Below are 18,185 nucleotides of genomic sequence, written 5' to 3'. Positions count from 1 at the left end.
AATGAATGGATGAACGGATGGATGAATGAATGAATGGATGAACGGATGGATGAATGAAAAATTATGGGGTGGGAAGAATGAATAAAAAACAACAACAGGTTGGGATAAACGAACGGGAAATTATGGGATGGAATGAATGAATGGAAACCAATGGGTTGGGACGGATGGACGGATGGAAAATAACAGGTTGAGGTGAATGAGTGGATGGAAACCAAAGGGTTGGGGTGAATGAATGGACGGGCAGATGGATGGATGGATGGACGGACAGATGGATGGACGAATGAAAACCAATGGGTGGGGGAGAATGAATGGAAACCAATGGGTTGGGACGGATGGATGGACGGACGGGAGGATGGATGGATGGACGGATGGGAGGATGGACGGACGGGAGGACGGACGGACGGGAGGATGGATGGGAGGATGGATGGGAGGATGGATGGATGGACGGACGGGAGGATGGATGGATGGACGGACGGACGGGAGGATGGATGGACGGACGGACGGGAGGACGGACGGACGGGAGGATGGACGGACGGACGGGAGGATGAAAACCATCACGTTGGGACGCACGAACGCCAAGAGCAGGGTGGGAGGGGACGCCGACCGCAGGGGCGGCGCGGAGGCGGGGGTTCGTTAGCGCTAACGAGGGAGGCTCACTCGGTGCCCGCCTTCTTCTCGGAGAAGACGCGCAGCACGAAGTCTCCCTCGCGGTTGGGCTCGAAGGTGGAAGGCACCACGATGTATTCGCCGGGCGGCAGCCGCAGGCGCGTGCTGACCTCGCGCAGGTTGATGAATTGCTCGGAGCGCGCGCGGGACGCGTTGGACAGGAAGAAATCGCGTTGCAGGTGCAGCCCGGAGCGACCCAGGTGCTGTTGGGATGGGAGAGGAAAAGGAGGAGCGGAGGACGGACGGCTCCGATGTGGTGACTGATGGGTGATGGAGGAACCGCCGCCGGGACCCGGCCAGGAGGAGGAGGAGTACGAACCTCTGGGGGAACCTGAAGGGGGTGGGAGGGGAGACGGGGGGTGAGGGGGGTGTGGGGAGGTGGGAGGACAGGCAGACAGGCAGGCAGGGACAGACAGGCAGCGACAGACAGACAGGCAGAAAGGCAGCGGACAGACTGACAGGCAGAAAGGCAGCGGACAGACTGACAGGCAGAAAGGCAGCGACAGACAGACAGGCAGAAAGGCAGCGGACAGACAAGGACAGGCAGACAGACGAGCAGGGACAGGCAGAAAGGCAGACAGGCGGACAAGAGGACAGCAGACAGGCAGGCAGACAGACAAGAGGAGGCAGAGGGCAGCAGACAGACAGATGGACAAGGGGGAGGAAGACAGATGGACGGATCAGACAGGCAAACAGATGAGAGGGCAGCAGACAGACAGGCGAGAGGGACGAGAGGGTGGCAGACAGAGGGACGAGAGACTGGCAGACGAGCGGCAGGCAGGCGGACAAGCCTCAGGCAGACAGAGGGACGAGCAGCGGCAGGCAGACAGACAGACAGACAGAGGGGCGGACAGACGGACACCTCGTAGACAGCGAAGCCGATGGTCTCCATGTCCTTCCCGTAGCGGCGCTCGCGCCGTCGGTGTTTCTGCATGAGGGCCAGCAGGAAGCTGCAGCCCGGCTCACGGCCACCAAAATCGTCCCCGTCGTCGTCCACCTCCTCCAGGCAGATCTTGAACTGGGGGTTGATCCAAAAGGTGGCTGTGGGGAGAGCGGGGAGAGGTAAAAAGGGGGGAGAAAATAGGGGGGAGGGGGGGAAGAGGGGAAGGAAGGAGGAGGGGAGAAAGGAAAGAAGGGGAAATGGGAGGAGGAGGGGGAAAAAGGAAAGGGGAAAGGGGGAAACAGGAAGGGGAAAAGAGGAAAAGGAAGGGGGAGAAAAGAGGAAGGAGGAAAGAAGAGGAAGGGGAAAAGAAGAAAAGGAAGGGGAAAAAAAGGGGAAGGGGGGAAAAAGGGGAAACGAAAGGGAAAAAGGGGAAACGAAAGGGAAAAAGGGGAAACGAAAGGGAAAAAGGGGAAACGAAAGGGGAAAAGGGGAAACGAAAGGGAAAAAGGGGAAACGAAAGGGGAAAAAGGGGAAACGAAAGGGAAAAAGGGGAAACGAAAGGGAAAAAGGGGAAACGAAAGGGGAAAAGGGGAAACGAAAGGGAAAAGGGAAAAGAAAGGGAAAAGGGAAACGAAAGGGAAAAAGGGGAAACGAAAGGGGAAAAGGGGAACGAAAGGGAAAAAGGGGAAACGAAAGGGAAAAAGGGGAAACGAAAGGGAAAAAGGGGAAACGAAAGAAAGGGAAAAAAAAGGAAGGGGGAAAGAAGAAAAGAAAGGGGAAAAGAGGAAAGGGGAAAAAAGAGAAAAAAGAAGGGGAAGAGAGGGAAAAGAAGGGGGAAAGAGGAAGGGGAAAGGCAGAGGCAGCAGACCAGGGTAGTTCCTGCAGCCGCCGGCCGTGCTGCCGCGCCGCCAGGAGCCGTCGAAGAGCCGCGTGTTCCATTTGCGGAACTTCCGGGACTGCAGGGCGTCGGGGGTGAGGTTGCAGATCTCCAGGCGGGTGAATTCCCTCAGGAAATCCCGGAACGACATCCTGGGGGCAAGGAAAGGTTCCCAGCCCCGCTTAACCCCGCTCCTTTGGGATAAAATCACCCCCAAAAGGCTCCCAGCCCGCTTAACCCCGCTCCTTTGGGATAAAATCGCCCCCAAAAGGCTCCCAGCCACGCTTAACCCCGCTCCTTTGGGATAAAATCACCCCCAAAAGGCTCCCAGCCACGCTTAACCCCGCTCCTTTGGGATAAAATCGCCCCCAAAAGGCTCCCAGCCCCATTTAACCCCGCTCCTTTGGGATAAAATCACCCCCAAAGCTTCCCAGCCCCGCTTAACCCCGCTCCTTTGGGATAAAATCGCCCCCAAAAGGCTCCCAGCCACGCTTAATCCCGCTCCTTTGGGATAAAATCGCCCCAAAAGGCTCCCAGCCCCATTTAACCCCGCTCCTTTGGGATAAAATCGCCCCCAAAAGGCTCCCAGCCCCGCTTAACCCCGCTCCTTTGGGATAAAATCGCCCCCAAAAGCTCCCAGCCCCGCTTAACCCCGCTCCTTTGGGATAAAATCACCCCCAAAAGGTTCCCAGCCCCGCTTAACCCCGCTCCTTTGGGATAAAATCACCCCCAAAGGTTCCCAGACCCATTTAACCCCGCTCCTTTGGGATAAAATCACCCCCAAAGGTTCCCAGCCCCGCTTAACCCCGCTCCTTTGGGATAAAATCACCCCCAAAAGGCTCCCAGCCCCGCTTAACCCCGCTCCTTTGGGATAAAATCACCCCCAAAGGTTCCCAGCCACGCTTAACCCCGCTCCTTTGGGATAAAATCGCCCCCAAAAGGCTCCCAGCCCCGCTTAACCCCGCTCCTTTGGGATAAAATTGCCCCCAAAGGCTCCCAGCCCCGCTTAACCCCGCTCCTTTGGGATAAAATCACCCCCAAAAGGCTCCCAGCCCTTCTTAACCCCGCTCCTTTGGGATAAAATCACCCCCAAAAGGCTCCCAGCCCTTCTTAACCCCGCTCCTTTGGGATAAAATCGCCCCCAAAGGCTCCCAGCCCCGCTTAACCCCGCTCCTTTGGGATAAAATCACCCCCAAAAGGCTCCCAGCCCCGCTTAACCCCGCTCCTTTGGGATAAAATCACCCCCAAAAGGCTCCAAGCCCTTCTTAACCCCGCTCCTTTGGGATAAAATCACCCCCAAAAGGCTCCCAGCCCAACTTAACCCCGCTCCTTTGAGATAAAATCACCCCCAAAAGGCTCCCAGCCCCGCTTAACCCCGCTCCTTTGGGATAAAATCACCCCAAAGCCTCCCAGCCCCGCTTAACCCCGCTCCTTTGGGATAAAATCGCCCCCAAAAGTTTCCCAGCCCCGCTTAACCCCGCTCCTTTGGGATAAAATCACCCCCAAAAGGCTCCAAGCCCTTCTTAACCCCGCTCCTTTGGGATAAAATCACCCCCAAAAGGCTCCCAGCCCAACTTAACCCCGCTCCTTTGAGATAAAATCACCCCCAAAGGCTCCCAGCCCTTCTTAACCCCGCTCTTTTGGGATAAAATCACCCCCAAATCCCTCCCAGCCCCGCTTAACCCCGCTCCTTTGGGATAAAATCGCCCCCAAAAGGCTCCCAGCCCCGCTTAACCCCGCTCCTTTGGGATAAAATCGCCCCCAAAAGCCTCCCAGCCCCGCTTAACCCCGCTCCTTTGGGATAAAATCACCCCCAAAAGGCTCCCAGCCCCGCTTAACCCCGCTCCTTTGGGATAAAATCACCCCCAAAGGTTCCCAGCCCTTCTTAACCCCGCTCCTTTGGGATAAAATCACCCCCAAAAGGCTCCCAGCCCTGCTTAATCCCGCTCCTTTGGGATAAAATTGCCCCCAAAGGTTCCCAGCCCCGCTTAACCCCGCTCCTTTGAGATAAAATCGCCCCCAAAAGGCTCCCAGCCCCGCTTAATCCCGCTCCTTTGGGATAAAATCGCCCCCAAAAGCCTCCCAGCCCCGCTTAACCCCGCTCCTTTGGGATAAAATCACCCCCAAAAGGCTCCCAGCCCCGCTTAACCCCGCTCCTTTGGGATAAAATCACCCCCAAAGGTTCCCAGACCCATTTAACCCCGCTCCTTTGGGATAAAATCACCCCCAAAGGTTCCCAGCCCCGCTTAACCCCGCTCCTTTGGGATAAAATCGCCCCCAAAAGGCTCCCAGCCCCGCTTAAACCCGCTCCTTTGGGATAAAATCACCCCCAAAAGGCTCCCAGCCCTTCTTAACCCCGCTCCTTTGGGATAAAATCACCCCCAAAAGGCTCCCAGCCCCGCTTAACCCCGCTCCTTTGGGATAAAACCACCCCAAAAGGCTCCCAGCCCCGCTTAACCCGCTCCTTTGGGATAAAATCACCCCCAAAAGGCTCCCAGCCCCGCTTAACCCCGCTCCTTTGGGATAAAATCACCCCCAAAAGGCTCCCAGCCCCGCTTAACCCCCTCCTTTGGGATAAAATCGCCCCCAAAAGGTTCCCAGCCCCGCTTAACCCCGCTCCTTTGGGATAAAATCACCCCCAAAAGGCTCCCAGCCCCGCTTAACCCCGCTCCTTTGGGATAAAATCGTCCCCTAAAGGCTCCCAGCCCTTCTTAACCCCGCTCCTTTGGGATAAAATCACCCCCTAAAGGCTCCCAGCCCTGCTTAACCCCGCTCCTTTGGGATAAAATCACCCCCAAAGGCTCCCAGCCCTTCTTAACCCCGCTCCTTTGGGATAAAATCACCCCCAAAAGGCTCCCAGCCCCGCTTAACCCCGCTCCTTTGGGATAAAATCACCCCCAAAAGGCTCCCAGCCCCGCTTAACCCCGCTCCTTTGGGATAAAATCACCCCCTAAAGGCTCCCAGCTCCGCTTAACCCCGCTCCTTTGGGATAAAATCACCCCCAAAGGTTCCCAGCCCCGCTTAACCCCGCTCCTTTGGGATAAAATCACCCCCAAAAGGCTGCCAGCCCTTCTTAACCCCACTCCTTTGGGATAAATCCCCCCCAGAAGGGATTTTTTCCATTTCTGGGGACACAAAATGCTCAAGGGAAGGGTTTTGCTTTTGTTTTTCCCCCACTCACCAGAACTCCCCATCCTCCATTCTCACCATCAGCTGCTGCCTCAGCGCCGGCTCCACCGCGTTCCACTCGGAGGAGCTGAGACAACCAACAGCCATCAGCGCATCGGTTTCCCCCCCCGCCCCCCATTCCCTCGTTAATTAACGCTAACGAAGGGCACGGCCTTACTTATCACTCCAGGCTCCAGTCCATTCCACTTCCCCCCACGGGTTCCGCATACGGATCAGCCCCAGCGACTGCCCCCGGTAGCTGATCTGCAAAGGGCAACAACGTGAGGGCCGTGACCCAAAACTGGGGTTTTTGGCCCCAAAACGGTGGCAGCTCCCACCTGCTTGGCTCCCGTCACCGAATACGCGTGGCCCTTCACCAGCTTCTTGAACGTCACCGCCTCCATGTCGAAGGCGCTCGTGATCTGGGGGGAAACGAGATCTTCTGGGGGAAAACCACACGAATTCCCCTCCTTTCCTTCCCTCCTTTCCTCCCACTTTTCCCATTTTCTCCCCTTTTTCCCCCTTTTCTCCTTCTCTCTCCCTTTTCTTGTCCCCATTTCCCCCCCTTTCTCCCCTCTTTTCCCCCTCTTTCTCTCCCTTTTACTCTCCTCGCTCCCCATTTCCCTCTTTTCCCCTTTCTTCCATTTCTTTCCTTCTCTACTTTTCTCTCCCCCACATTCCCCTTTTCTCCCCCTTTTTTCCCATTTCTCCCCTCTCCCTTTCCCTTCTCCTCCCTTTTCCCCTATTCTTCCCCATTTTCTTCTCACCTTTCCCCCCCATCTTCCCTCCATTTCCCCTCTTTTCCATTCTTCTCCCCTTTCCCCTTCCTCCCCTTCCTTTCCCCCTTTCCCCTCTCCTTCCTTTCTCCTTTTTCCCCTTTCCCCTCTTCTTCCTTTCTCCTTTTTCCCCTTTCTCCTCTTCTTCCTTTCTCCTCCTCTTCCTTTCCCCTTCCCCTTCTTTTTCCTTTCCCCTCTCCCTTCTTTTTCCTTTCCCCTCCCCCTTCTTTTTCCTTTCCCCTCCCCCCTTTTCCCCCTTTCCCCTCCCCCCCTTTTCCCCCTTTCCCCCTCTCTCTTCCTCACCCCATTTTTCCCCTCTTCTCCTCTCCCCACACCTCCTCCTTTCCCCCTTTTCTCCTCCCCCCAAAACGCCTTTTTTGACCCCAAAAAACAGCTCACGTCGATGGAGCAGCCCAGGAGGGATCCCCTCTCCAACGCCTTCAGGATGATCTGGTAGAGGTCTTGGGGGGGCTTCCGCAGGTCGTACCACTCCGTCACCCCCCAGTGAAATCCTCGAAGCCCTCCGAGGTGCTGCCGCCCGACAGCGCTTCATAGCAGCCGTTCACCCTGCAGAATGGAACTTGTGGAGCCATTTTTGGGGTGTTTTGCCCCAAAATAAAGGTGGGGCCGGGGTCGGGCTGTACTTGGCGTAGGCTTTCTCCAGCAAAGCGCTCCAGAATTCCGTGCCCTCGGCGGAGTGGACGAAGAGCAGCTTGCCGTCCTTGGTGGGCAGGTAATCATCCACCACCACGTCCTGCCACTCACCAAACTGCCAGATCTGGGGAGGGGGAGAAGGGGAGAGGGGGGGGAAGGAGGGAGAAGGGAAGGGAGGAGGGGGAGAGGGGGGGGAGGAGAGGGAGAAGGAAGGGAGGGAGAGGGGAAGGAAGGGAGGGAGAGGGGAAGGGAGAAGGAAGGGAGGGAGAGGGGAAGGGAGGAGGGGGAGAGGGGGGGGAGGAGGGAGAGGGGAAGGGAGAAGGGAGGGAGAGGGGAAGGGAGAAGGGAGGGAGAGGGGAAGGGAGAAGGGAGGGAGAGGGGAAGGGAGAAGGGAGAGGGGAAGGGAGAAGGGAGGGAGGGAGAGGGGAAGAGACGAGGGAGAGAGGGAAGGGGGGAGGGAGAGGGGAAGGGAGAAGGAGGGAGAGGGGAAGGGAGGAGGGAGGGAGAGGGGAAGGGAGGAGGGAGGGAGAGGGGAAGGGAGGAGGGAGAGGGGAAGGGAGAAGGGAGGGAGAGGGGAAGGGAGAAGGGAGGGAGGGAGAGGGGAAGGGACGAGGGAGAGAGGGAAGGGGGGAGGGAGGAAAGGGAGGAGGGAGAGGGGAAGGGAGAAGGAAGGGAGGGAGAGGGGAAGGGAGAATGAAAGGAGGGAGAGGGGAAGGGAGAAGGGAAGGAGGGAGGGAGAGGGGAAGGGAGGAAGAAAGGAGGGAGAGGGGAAGGGAGAAGGGAGGAAGAGGGGAAGGAAGGGAGGGAGGGAGAGGGGAAGGGAGGAGGGAGAGGAGAAGGGAGGAGGGAGAGGAGGAACAAAGGAGAAGAGGAAGAAGAGGGACGTGGGAGATGAGGAGGGAAGAAAAAGAAGAAAGGGTGGAGAGGTGAATGTCAGCCTCACAGTCTCCAACGTAAGGCAAGATGTGGCAAAAAAGAGAAAAAAGAATGAAAAAAGAGCTTTAATTGTGAAAATCAACCCCCAGATCCCCAGCTGAAGTCAAAATATAGGAAAAGAAAACCCTCGGATTGTGAAAATGGACCGAAAAATTGGGAAATCCAATCCCAAAACTGGCAAAAACCGACCCTGGAATCGAGAACATTGATGCTCAAATGTGGGGAAGTCAGAGCCCAAAAGCTGTGAAGGAAGGAGGAGGAGGAGAGGAAGGAGGGGAGGAAGGAAGAAGAGGGAAGAGGAAGGAAGGAGGAGGAGGAGGAGAAGAGGAAGAAAGGAGGGGGAGGAAGGAAGAGGAAGAAAGGAGAGGGAGGAAGGAAGAGGGAAGGAGGAGGAGGAGGAGGAGAAGAGGAAGAAAGGAGAGGGAGGAAGGAAGAGGGAAGGAGGAGGAGGAGGAAAAGAGGAAGAAAGGAGAGGGAGGAAGGAAGAAGGAAGGAGGAGGAGGAGGAGAAAAGGAAGAAAGGAGAGGGAGGAAGGAAGAGGGAAGGAGGAGGAGGAGGAGAAAAGGAAGAAAGGAGAGGGAGGAAGGAAGAGGGAAGGAGGAGGAGGAGGAGGAAAAGAGGAAGAAAGGAGAGGGAGGAAGGAAGAGGGAAGGAGGAGGAGGAGGAGAAGAGGAAGAAAGGAGAGGGAGGAAGGAAGAGGGAAGGAGGAGGAGGAGGAGGAGAAGAGGAAGAAAGGAGAGGGAGGAAGGAAGAGGGAAGGAGGAGGAGGAGGAAAAGAGGAAGAAAGGAGAGGGAGGAAGGAAGAAGGAAGGAGGAGGAGGAGGAGAAAAGGAAGAAAGGAGAGGGAGGAAGGAAGAGGGAAGGAGGAGGAGGAGGAGAAAAGGAAGAAAGGAGAGGGAGGAAGGAAGAGGGAAGGAGGAGGAGGAGGAGAAAAGGAAGAAAGGAGAGGGAGGAAGGAAGAGGGAAGGAGGAGGAGGAAGGAAGAAGCAGCATGAGGAGGAGGAGGAGGCCGAAGGCTGTGGGGCTCACTGCATTCTCCCCTTTTCCCCTGCAGGGAGCTGAACTCATAATTACTGAGTGCAGTAATTAACTAAAACCCGCCCTTTTATTCCGCTCCAGCAATAATTAACAGCCAGAGCTCATTAAGCAGCCGGTTTCATCCTGTCCCCAGGATAAACGCGGGGCTCTTTTGTGGGGGCAACACCCATTTATGGCCCCCACCCTGCAGTGCCCCACCCCGGACAGAGGGTGACTCACTGCTGCAATGCGCCCAGGGAGAGAGAAACCCCATTTTGGGGTGGAAAAGATCAAAAGGAACCCCGAAAAAACCCCATTTTGGGGGGAGGGGGGGTTTGGGGAGAGAAGGAACAGACCTGGAAGTGGAAGATCCCAGCATAGCCGTCCTGGAAGCTCTGGCCGTGCGGAACCACGCGGTGCAGGATGGCTTCGTTCAGCGTCAGGGACGCGATGGCTGCCAGCAGCCAGCAGTCACCTGTGGGTTTTGGGGTGAAAAAAGGGGTTTTTGGGGCTGCCGGTGCTTCCCCGTCGGGTCCTCACGCCCCGGGGGGCTTTGGGGGATCCCACAGTGATCCTACGGGGTGCAGAAGGGAGGAAATCAATCCGTCGAGCAAACTGTGGTTGTGAAGAAGTGACCGCAAAGCTGGCAGGGAAAAGAACCCCAAAGTGTGCAAAAAAAATCCCCAAATGTGCAGAAAAATCCTAAAAACTGCAGGGGGAAAAAAAGACTGGAGAAAGGGTAAAAAATGACCCCAAAATGAGCTGAAGAAATGAGTCCAAAAGCTTGCGGTCGTGAGCATCGGCCCCAAAGTTGTCAACGCTGACCCCAAAATTGACACTGACCCCAAAATCGTTCAAGATCCAGCCCAAAATCGTCAGCACTGACCCCAAAATGGTGACCGTCAACCCCAAAATTGCAACACTGACCCCAAATTCCCCAATTTGAGGCAAAATACAGAGAAAAAAGCTTTGATTGGGAAAGTCAACCCCAATATCGTCAGCACTGACCCCAAAATCGGCACTGACCCCAAAATGGTCAGCATTGACCCCACAGTCGTCAACACTGAGCCCAAAATTGTCAACGTCGACCCCAAAATTGACAACGCTGACCCCAAATTCCCCAATTTGAGGCAAAATACAGAGAAAAAAGCTTTGATGGTGAAAGTCAACCCCAATATTGTCCAGCACTGACCCCAGAATTGAAAGTGACCCCAAAATTTGCAACGCTGACCCCAAAATTGTCAACAGTAATCCCAAAATTGTCAACACTGACCCAGAATTGACAACGTTGACCCCAAAATTTACAACATTGACCCCAAAATTGTCAACATTGACCCCAAAATTGTCAACATTGACCCAGAATTGACAACGTTGACCCCAATATCGTCAACACTGACCCCAAAATCGGCACTGACCCCAAAATGGTCAGCACTGACCCCACAGTCGTCGACACTGAGCCCAAAATTGTCAACGTCGACCCCAAAATTGACAACGCTGACCCCAAGTTCCCCAATTTGAGGCAAAATACAGAGAAAAAAGAATTGATTGGGAAAGTCAACCCCAATATTGTCCAGCACCGACCCCAGAATTGAAAGTGATCCCAAAATTTGCAACGCTGACCCAAAATTGTCAACAGTAACCCCAAAATTGTCAACACTGACCCAGAATTGACAACGTTGACCCCAAAATTTGCAACGCTGACCCCAAAATTTACAACACTGACCCCAAAATTGTCAACACTGACCCAGAATTGACAACGTTGACCCCAATATCGTCAACACTGACCCCAAAATCGGCACTGACCCCAAAATGGTCAGCATTGACCCCCCAGTCGTCAACACTGAGCCCAAAATTGTCAACGTCGACCCCAAAATTGACAACGCTGACCCCAAGTTCCCCAATTTGAGGCAAAATACAGAGAAAAAAGCTTTGATTGGGAAAGTCAACCCCAATATTGTCCAGCACTGACCCCAGAATTGAAAGTGACCCCAAAATTTGCAACGCTGACCCCAAAATTGACAACAGTAACCTCAAAATTGTCAACACTGACCCAGAATTGACAACGTTGACCCCAATATCGTCAGCACTGACCCCAAAATCAGCACTGACCCCAAAATGGTCAGCATTGACCCCACAGTCGTCAACACTGAGCCCAAAATTGTCAACGTCGACCCCAAAATTGACAACGCTGACCCCAAGTTCCCCAATTTGAGGCAAACTACAGAGAAAAAAGAATTGATTGGGAAAGTCAACCCCAATATTGTCCAGCACTGACCCCAGAATTGAAAGTGACCCCAAAATTTGCAACGCTGACCCCAAAATTTACAACATTGACCCCAAAATTGTCAACACTGACCCAGAATTGACAACATTGACCCCAATATCGTCAGCACTGACCCCAAAATTGGCAACACTGTCCTCAAAATTGGCACTGACCCCAAAATGGTCAGCATTGACCCCACAGTCGTCAACACTGAGCCCAAAACTGTCAACGTCGACCCCAAAATTGACAACGCTGACCCCAAATTCCCCAACTTGAGGCAAAATACAGAGAAAAAAACTTTGATGGTGAAAGTCAACCCCAATATTGTCCAGCACTGACCCCAGAATTGAAAGTGACCCCAAAATTTGCAACGCTGACCCCAAAATTGTCAACAGTAACCCCAAAATTGTCAACATTGACCCAGAATTGACAACGTTGACCCCAATATCGTCAGCACTGACCCCAAAATTGGCAACACTGCCCCCAAAATTGGCAACACTGACCCCAAAATTGGCACTGACCCCAAAATGGTCAGCATTGACCCCCCAGTCGTCAACACTGAGCCCAAAATTGTCAACGTCGACCCCAAAATTGACAACACTGACCCCAAAATGGCCCACATTGCCCCCAAAATGCCCCACATCGCCTCCAAAATGCCCCACATCGCCCCCAAAACGCTCAGCCTTGCCCCCAGAGCCCCAGGCGAGGTGGAGCAGCAGCTGCCTCTCCCTACCCAGCGCTCCCTGGCAGATGTCGGTTCGCGTCGCTCCGTCCACGATGAACCTGGGGTTCCGACACAGCTCCTGGGTGGCGAAAAGAGGGGAAAACCACCCAAAATGAGGAGGGAAAAAAAAGGAAATGGGGACGCCTCCCCTTTTTTTGGTGCCCTAGGAGGGGTTTCTGTGAACGTAACGAGCATCAAAGGGGGCTGTGTCGAAATGAAAGGGGAATTCGCACAGATTGGGACGCGCAGGGGGCAAAAAGAGGGGAAAAGAATGATTAAAAAATCCCCAAATTGGGAGATTTCCCCTTTTTCTGAGCTCCAGGAGGGATTAAAGAGCGGGATTGATGATTTTCCTGCGAGCTCTCTGAGCATAAAGAATGATGATACAAAAATTACAGGGGAATTTATGCAGACTGGGGTACATTCAAGGGGCAAAAAGAGGGAAAAGGTCCCGAAAGAATGAGGAGAAATGGCCAAAATTGGGATACGTGCCCTTTTTTTGGCACCTCAAGTGGGATTTTAACGGGGGAACTGATGGATTTAATCCAAATTAATGGGATACCACCCCAAAAAGGGGTTATTAATGAGGGGGGGGACGAGAAATGGCCAACACTGGGCTACCCAAGGGGCAAAAAGAGGGGGAAAGCCCTAAAATAAGGGCAAAGAATGGCTGAAATTGGGATATTCCCCTTTTTTCTTCATTCCAAAGGGGGTTTTAATGGGGGAATCAGTGAAAAAGGGCACAAAATTGGGACATCCCCCTTTTTCCTTCATTCCAAAGGGGGGGTTTTAATGGGGGAATCAGTGAAAAAGGGCACAAAATTGGGACGTCCCCCTTTTTCCTTCATTCCAAAGGGGGTTTTAATGGGGGAATCAGTGAAAAAGGGCACAAAATTGGGACATCCCCCTTTTTCCTTCATTCCAACGGGGGTTTTAATGGGGGAATCAGTGAAAAAGGGCACAAAATTGGGACATTTCCCTTTTTCCTTCATTCCAAAGGGGGTTTTAATGGGGGAATCAGTGAAAAAAGGCACAAAATTGGGACATTTCCCTTTTTCCTTCATTCCAAAGGGGGTTTTAATGGGGGAATCAGTGAAAAAAGGCACAAAATTGGGACGTCCCCCTTTTTCCTTCATTCCAAAGGGGGTTTTAATGGGGGAATCAGTGAAAAAAAGGCACAAAATTGGGACGTCCCCCTTTTTCCTTCATTCCAAAGGGGGTTTTAATGGGGGAATCAGTGAAAAAAGGCACAAAATTGGGACATTCCCCTTTTTCCTTCATTCCAAAGGGGGTTTTAATGGGGGAATCAGTGAAAAAAGGCACAAAATTGGGACGTCCCCCTTTTTCCTTCATTCCAAAGGGGGTTTTAATGGGGGAATCAGTGAAAAAAAGGCACAAAATTGGGACGTCCCCCTTTTTCCTTCATTCCAAAGGGGGTTTTAATGGGGGAATCAGTGAAAAAAGGCACAAAATTGGGACATTCCCCTTTTTCCTTCATTCCAAAGGGGGTTTTAATGGGGAATCAGTGAAAAAAGGCACAAAATTGGGACGTCCCCCTTTTTCCTTCATTCCAAAGGGGGTTTTAATGGGGGAATCAGTGAAAAAGGGCACAAAATTGGGATATTCCCCTTTTTCTTCATTCCAAAGGGGGTTTTAATGGGGGAATCAGTGAAAAAGGGCACAAAATTGGGACATCCCCCTTTTTCCTTCATTCCAAAGGGGGTTTTAATGGGGGAATCAGTGAAAAAGGGCACAAAATTGGGACGTCCCCCTTTTTCCTTCAGCTCACAAAGGGTTCAGATGAGAAAACCGACGACTTTAACCCAAATTAACCCCCAAAAAGGGAAAGCTTTGAGGCAAAAGCGACCAAATTCCATCCCCCGGGTGCGTCGGACTCCCAATAACAAACCATCAACGGAAAGCCGAGGGAAGGGACCGGGGGTTAATTACACGTTAATTAACGCTCACCGTCGGCCTCTTCCACGTCACGCCGCGGGTTTTAGAAGAGCCGGGGCCGAGCTCTTGGAAACCCAGAGACGAAGCAGAAGGAGGAAAGGTTTCATCCCTGAAGAGGCTCCCGGAACGCAGGCAGGCGTCGCGCAGAGCTGCGTAGTCCTGGCCCTGGAAGCGCACGGCGTTCTGGTGCTGCCCCAAACCCAGGGCCTTGGCACGCTGCCGCTGCACCTGCGCCGACACCCCGGTGCAGAAGACGGGCACCACGGGCTGCTCCGCCATCCTCCGCCTGGGAAAAGGGGGGAAAAGGGGGGAAAAAGGCGTAAAAATGGCTTCTGTCGACTCGTTGGTGAAGTTTCTGGTCGCGTTACGGCTTCGTTGCTCCGAAAACTGAAGTCACAGAGCGCCCAAATGAAGTCTTCGTTAGGACCCTATGAAGGGATCTTCGTTAGCAGCCCTGCTAATTAGCACAGGCTCATTAGGAAGACTCCAGAGCGCAGCATTCAATCAGAGCAATTGGTTTCTTAGCCAAATAAAATTGGGATGTCCCAATTTTATGCCTTTTTGCCCCATTATGGCTTCGCTGCCCCAAAGCCCAAAGTCACAGAGCGCCCAACTGAAGCCAACAGGACTTTGTTAAGGCCTTTGAAGGGATCTTCGTTAGCAGCCCTGCTAATTATCACAGGTTCATTAGGAAGACTCCAGAGCGCAACATACATTCATAGCAATTGGTTTCTTAACGACTTTTCCCCTTTTTTGCCCCATTATGGCTTCGCTGCCCCAAAGCCCAAAGTCACAGAGCGCCCAACTGAAGCCAACAGGACTTTGTTAAGGCCTTTGAAGGGATCTTCGTTAGCAGCCCTGCTAATTAGCACGGCCCCATTTGGAAGAAACCATTTCCCAGCACAGCATTCATTCGTAGCAATTGGTTTCTTAACGACTTTTCCCCTTTTTGCCCCATTATGGCTTTGCTGCCCCAAAGCCCAAAGTCACAGAGCGCCCAACTGAAGGCAACAAGGTCTTCATTAGGACCCTTTGAAGGGATCCTCGTTAGCAGCCCTGCTAATTAGCACGGCCCCATTCGGAAGACTCCACTCCAGAGCACAGCGTTCATCAATAAGAATTGACTTCATCACCATTTTCCCCTTTTTTGCCCCATTGTGGCTTCCTGAAAACCAAAGTCATGGGGCGCCCAGAACAATGGGGTCAATGTTATGGGGTCTCTTCGTTAACACCGCTTTAATTAACGCCACTAATTAGCACGGCTTGGTTTAGGGGAGCCTGGTTGAGAAGGAAGGGGCTGTGAGGTTTCCTTCCTTTGATCCCCTTCCTATAGGGAATTTCGGGGCATTTTGGTCCATTCTGGGGTCTGTGAGCAGATGGGGTGAGAAAGGGGTTTGTTGTGTGGGGCCAGAGGAGTTTTGGGGTAAATTTGGGGTATTTTGGTCCATTTGGGGCTATTTTGGCCTGTTTGCGGGTCTGTGAGCAGATGGGGTGAAAAAGGATAAGGGGATTTGGGGGAATTTGGGGGTTTTTTGGTCAACGTTGGGGTCTGTGAGCAGATGGGGTGAAAAAGGATCCGTTATACGGGGCCCAAAGAGGATCTGGGGTAAATTTGGGAAGTTAAGGGAAAAGAAAAGGGAGAGAAATAACAAAAAAGCTCCAAACTGGGTAGATTTGGGGCTGGGTGTGGCTGCGGGGGGGGATTGGGGTAAATTTGGGGCAAATGTGGGGGATTTTGGTGCCGGGAAGTGGGGGATTTGGGGGGAAGCAGGGAAAGCCGTCGGATCCCACTGCGGCCCCACAGCAGCTGCTGGGGAACTGCAACCCGAGCAGGAGCCCAAAATAGCCCCATTTAACCTCGTAACAGCCAGCAACAATTAACAACACCTGCTAATTAACTAAGTACGTGCGTGCGTTCATTAAGAATATCGATTGGGAAAGGAAAGAAACGACCCCCGCGCCCCCAAAAGGGGCTGAATTTGAAGGGAAACGGCCCCAAAAGGGAACGGGGGCGGCTCCGTGTGGCGTGCAAGAAGTTTAATTAGGCTTAATGAGGCACTGGGGGGGGGGGTAATTAGGTGTAGAGAGGTTCGTTAAGTGGTAATTAGTAGTGGGGTGGGGTGGGGGGCTGGAATGCTGACCCCAAAGCGTGGCCAGGAAGGGTTTGAGGTGGGCAACCTGAAATGCATCAAAAATGAAAGGTTCTGCGGGGAATCCTTGGGGTTTGTGACCCAAAATCGCCCAAATTCACCCCAAAATGAGGGAGGGGCCGAGGTCAGCAGTAGGATTCCCCCCCCCCCTCCCCCCCCCAGGAAGTGTTTTGGGGTGAGATTGAGGCCTCGTAACCCTGAGAGCGATTTCCTCCTGCACCCCGTGCCCCCACCCCGTTAAGACGCCCAATTAAGAAGCCCCCGTTAACGAGGACCCCGTTAACGAGGACCCCATTAACGAGGACCCCGTTAACGAGGACCCCTCCTCACTTTGGGGGGCACCACGCAACCCCTTCCGTTGCCCCTTTTCCCCCCAAAACGTTTTGCTGCTCCCCACACTTCCTGCTCTCCATTTTGGGGCCAAAGATCCCCGTTTTGGGGCTAAAATAACCCAATTTTGGGGCCAAAATAACCCAATTTTGGGGCCAGAGAACCCAGATCTGAGGTTAAAAAGAGCCACGGAACCCAAACCGCCTCCTTTTGCCCCATTTCTGCGAGCAAAGCATCCCAGCAGGTGCTGCTGTGCGCTCTCCCCCCAGCACTTCCCCCATAAAAAGAAGAGGGAAAAAACAAAAGCCCAGCCAAAAGCACAGAAAAGTGTGGGGGGGGGGGGGGGGGGGGGGGGGGGGGGGGGGGGGTGGGAAAAAGGCCGAACCGGGGGTAAAAAACTGTAACAGCCCCAAATGTTTCTCGTTTAACCCCAAAAGTTTCCTCCCACGAACTCCTTCCTGCTTCGGAGCGGCGCCTCGGCCCCAAATCCGGAACCGCAGCTGCCAGCCCCAAAACGCTGCCAAACAACCCCAAATCTCGGGGGGGGGTTTGGTGCCTTTTTTTTTTTTGGTCGGTTGCTTTCCCCAAAATTGTGGGGTTTTGCCCCAATTTCACCCTTCTCCTGCCCCGATCTCACCGTTGTGTAAGATCTCCCCCCCGGCCCCATAGGGACCGATTTGGGGAGGGGGATCCATGGGACCGGTCGGTCTGTGGGGTCACGGCGGGGACGTACCTCTGTTTTACTTTTTTGGGGGGGTCACCGCGCTGGAAAACTGCAGATTTGGGGTAAAAAGAGGAAAAATGAGAACTCTTCCTTCAGCCGCAGGGTGAGGCCGGGCTGCACCCCCACCCCACCCCCACCCCCGCCCCCCCCCCCGCCCACAATGAGGCTCCGCCCCATGAGCTCCGCCCCAAAGGAGGGGCGGCGGGGGGGGGGGAGGTAAAAGGGGGGGGAGGGGGAATTGAAGGGGTTTTTTTAGGGGGGGGGAGGTTTGGGGGCGGCTCGTGGGGGTTGGGAGGCTGGCATCGCAGCCATACGTGTATGTGTGGGGCCAGAACATGTGTGTATGTGTGTGTGGGGCCAGAACATGTGTGTACATGTGTGTGGGGGGGGGCAGAACATGTGTGTGTATGTGTGTGTGGAGCCAGAACATGTGTGTATGTGTGTGTGGGGCCAGCACATGTGTGTGTGTGTGGGGGGGGGGGCAGAACAAGTGTGTACGTGTGTGTGTGGGGCCAGAACATGTGTGTACGTGTGTGTGTGGGGGGCCAGAACATGTGTGTATGTGTGTGTGGGCCAGAACATGTGTGTAGTTGTGTGTGTGTGGGGCCAGAACATGTGTGTACGTGTGTGTGTGGGGGCCAGAACATGTGTGTACGTGTGTGTGTGGGGGGGCCAGAACATTGTGTGTGTATGTGTGTGTGTGGGGGGGTCAGCACATGTGTGTATGTGTGTGGGGGCCAAGCACATGTGTGTATGTGTATGTGGGGCCAGAACATGTGTGTATGTGTGTGTGGGCCAGAACACGTGTGTACGTGTGTGTGTGGGGCCAGAACATGTGTGTACGTGTGTGTGGGGGGGGCCAGAACATGTGTGTACGTGTGTGGGGCCCGCACATGTGTGTAAGTGTGTGTGTGGGGCCAGAACATGTGTGTACGTGTGTGTGTGGGGCCAGAACATGTGTGTACGTGTGTGTGTGGGGCCAGAACATGTGTGTACGTGTGTGTGTGGGGACAGAACATGTGTGTACGTGTGTGTGTGGGGCCAGAACACGTGTGTACGTG

General features: G+C 53.9%; 1 protein-coding gene across 1 annotated transcript; it reads right to left on the bottom strand.

Annotated features, from left to right (window-relative positions):
• Positions 1-528: 528 nt before the first annotated feature.
• On the bottom strand, positions 529-17,274 carry LOC104916947 (calpain-1 catalytic subunit-like). The gene is given in 14 exon segments (XM_085215450.1): positions 529-869; positions 986-997; positions 1,529-1,707; positions 2,418-2,578; positions 5,608-5,682; positions 5,773-5,858; positions 5,933-6,016; positions 6,770-6,867; positions 6,870-6,937; positions 7,015-7,148; positions 9,334-9,452; positions 11,974-12,043; positions 13,933-14,206; positions 17,134-17,274. Coding segments are annotated over 13 exon segments (1,569 nt in total). The 5' UTR covers positions 14,200-14,206; positions 17,134-17,274; the 3' UTR covers positions 529-653.
• Positions 17,275-18,185: the final 911 nt, after the last annotated feature.

Source organism: Meleagris gallopavo, unplaced genomic scaffold (genome assembly GCF_905368555.1).
Source record: "Meleagris gallopavo unplaced genomic scaffold, MGAL_WU_HG_1.1 scaffold_39, whole genome shotgun sequence".
NCBI classification, from domain to species: Eukaryota; Metazoa; Chordata; class Aves; order Galliformes; family Phasianidae; genus Meleagris; species Meleagris gallopavo.
The sequence above is the reverse complement of the archived record's forward strand: the minus strand, read 5'-3'. Positions and strand labels throughout refer to the sequence as shown.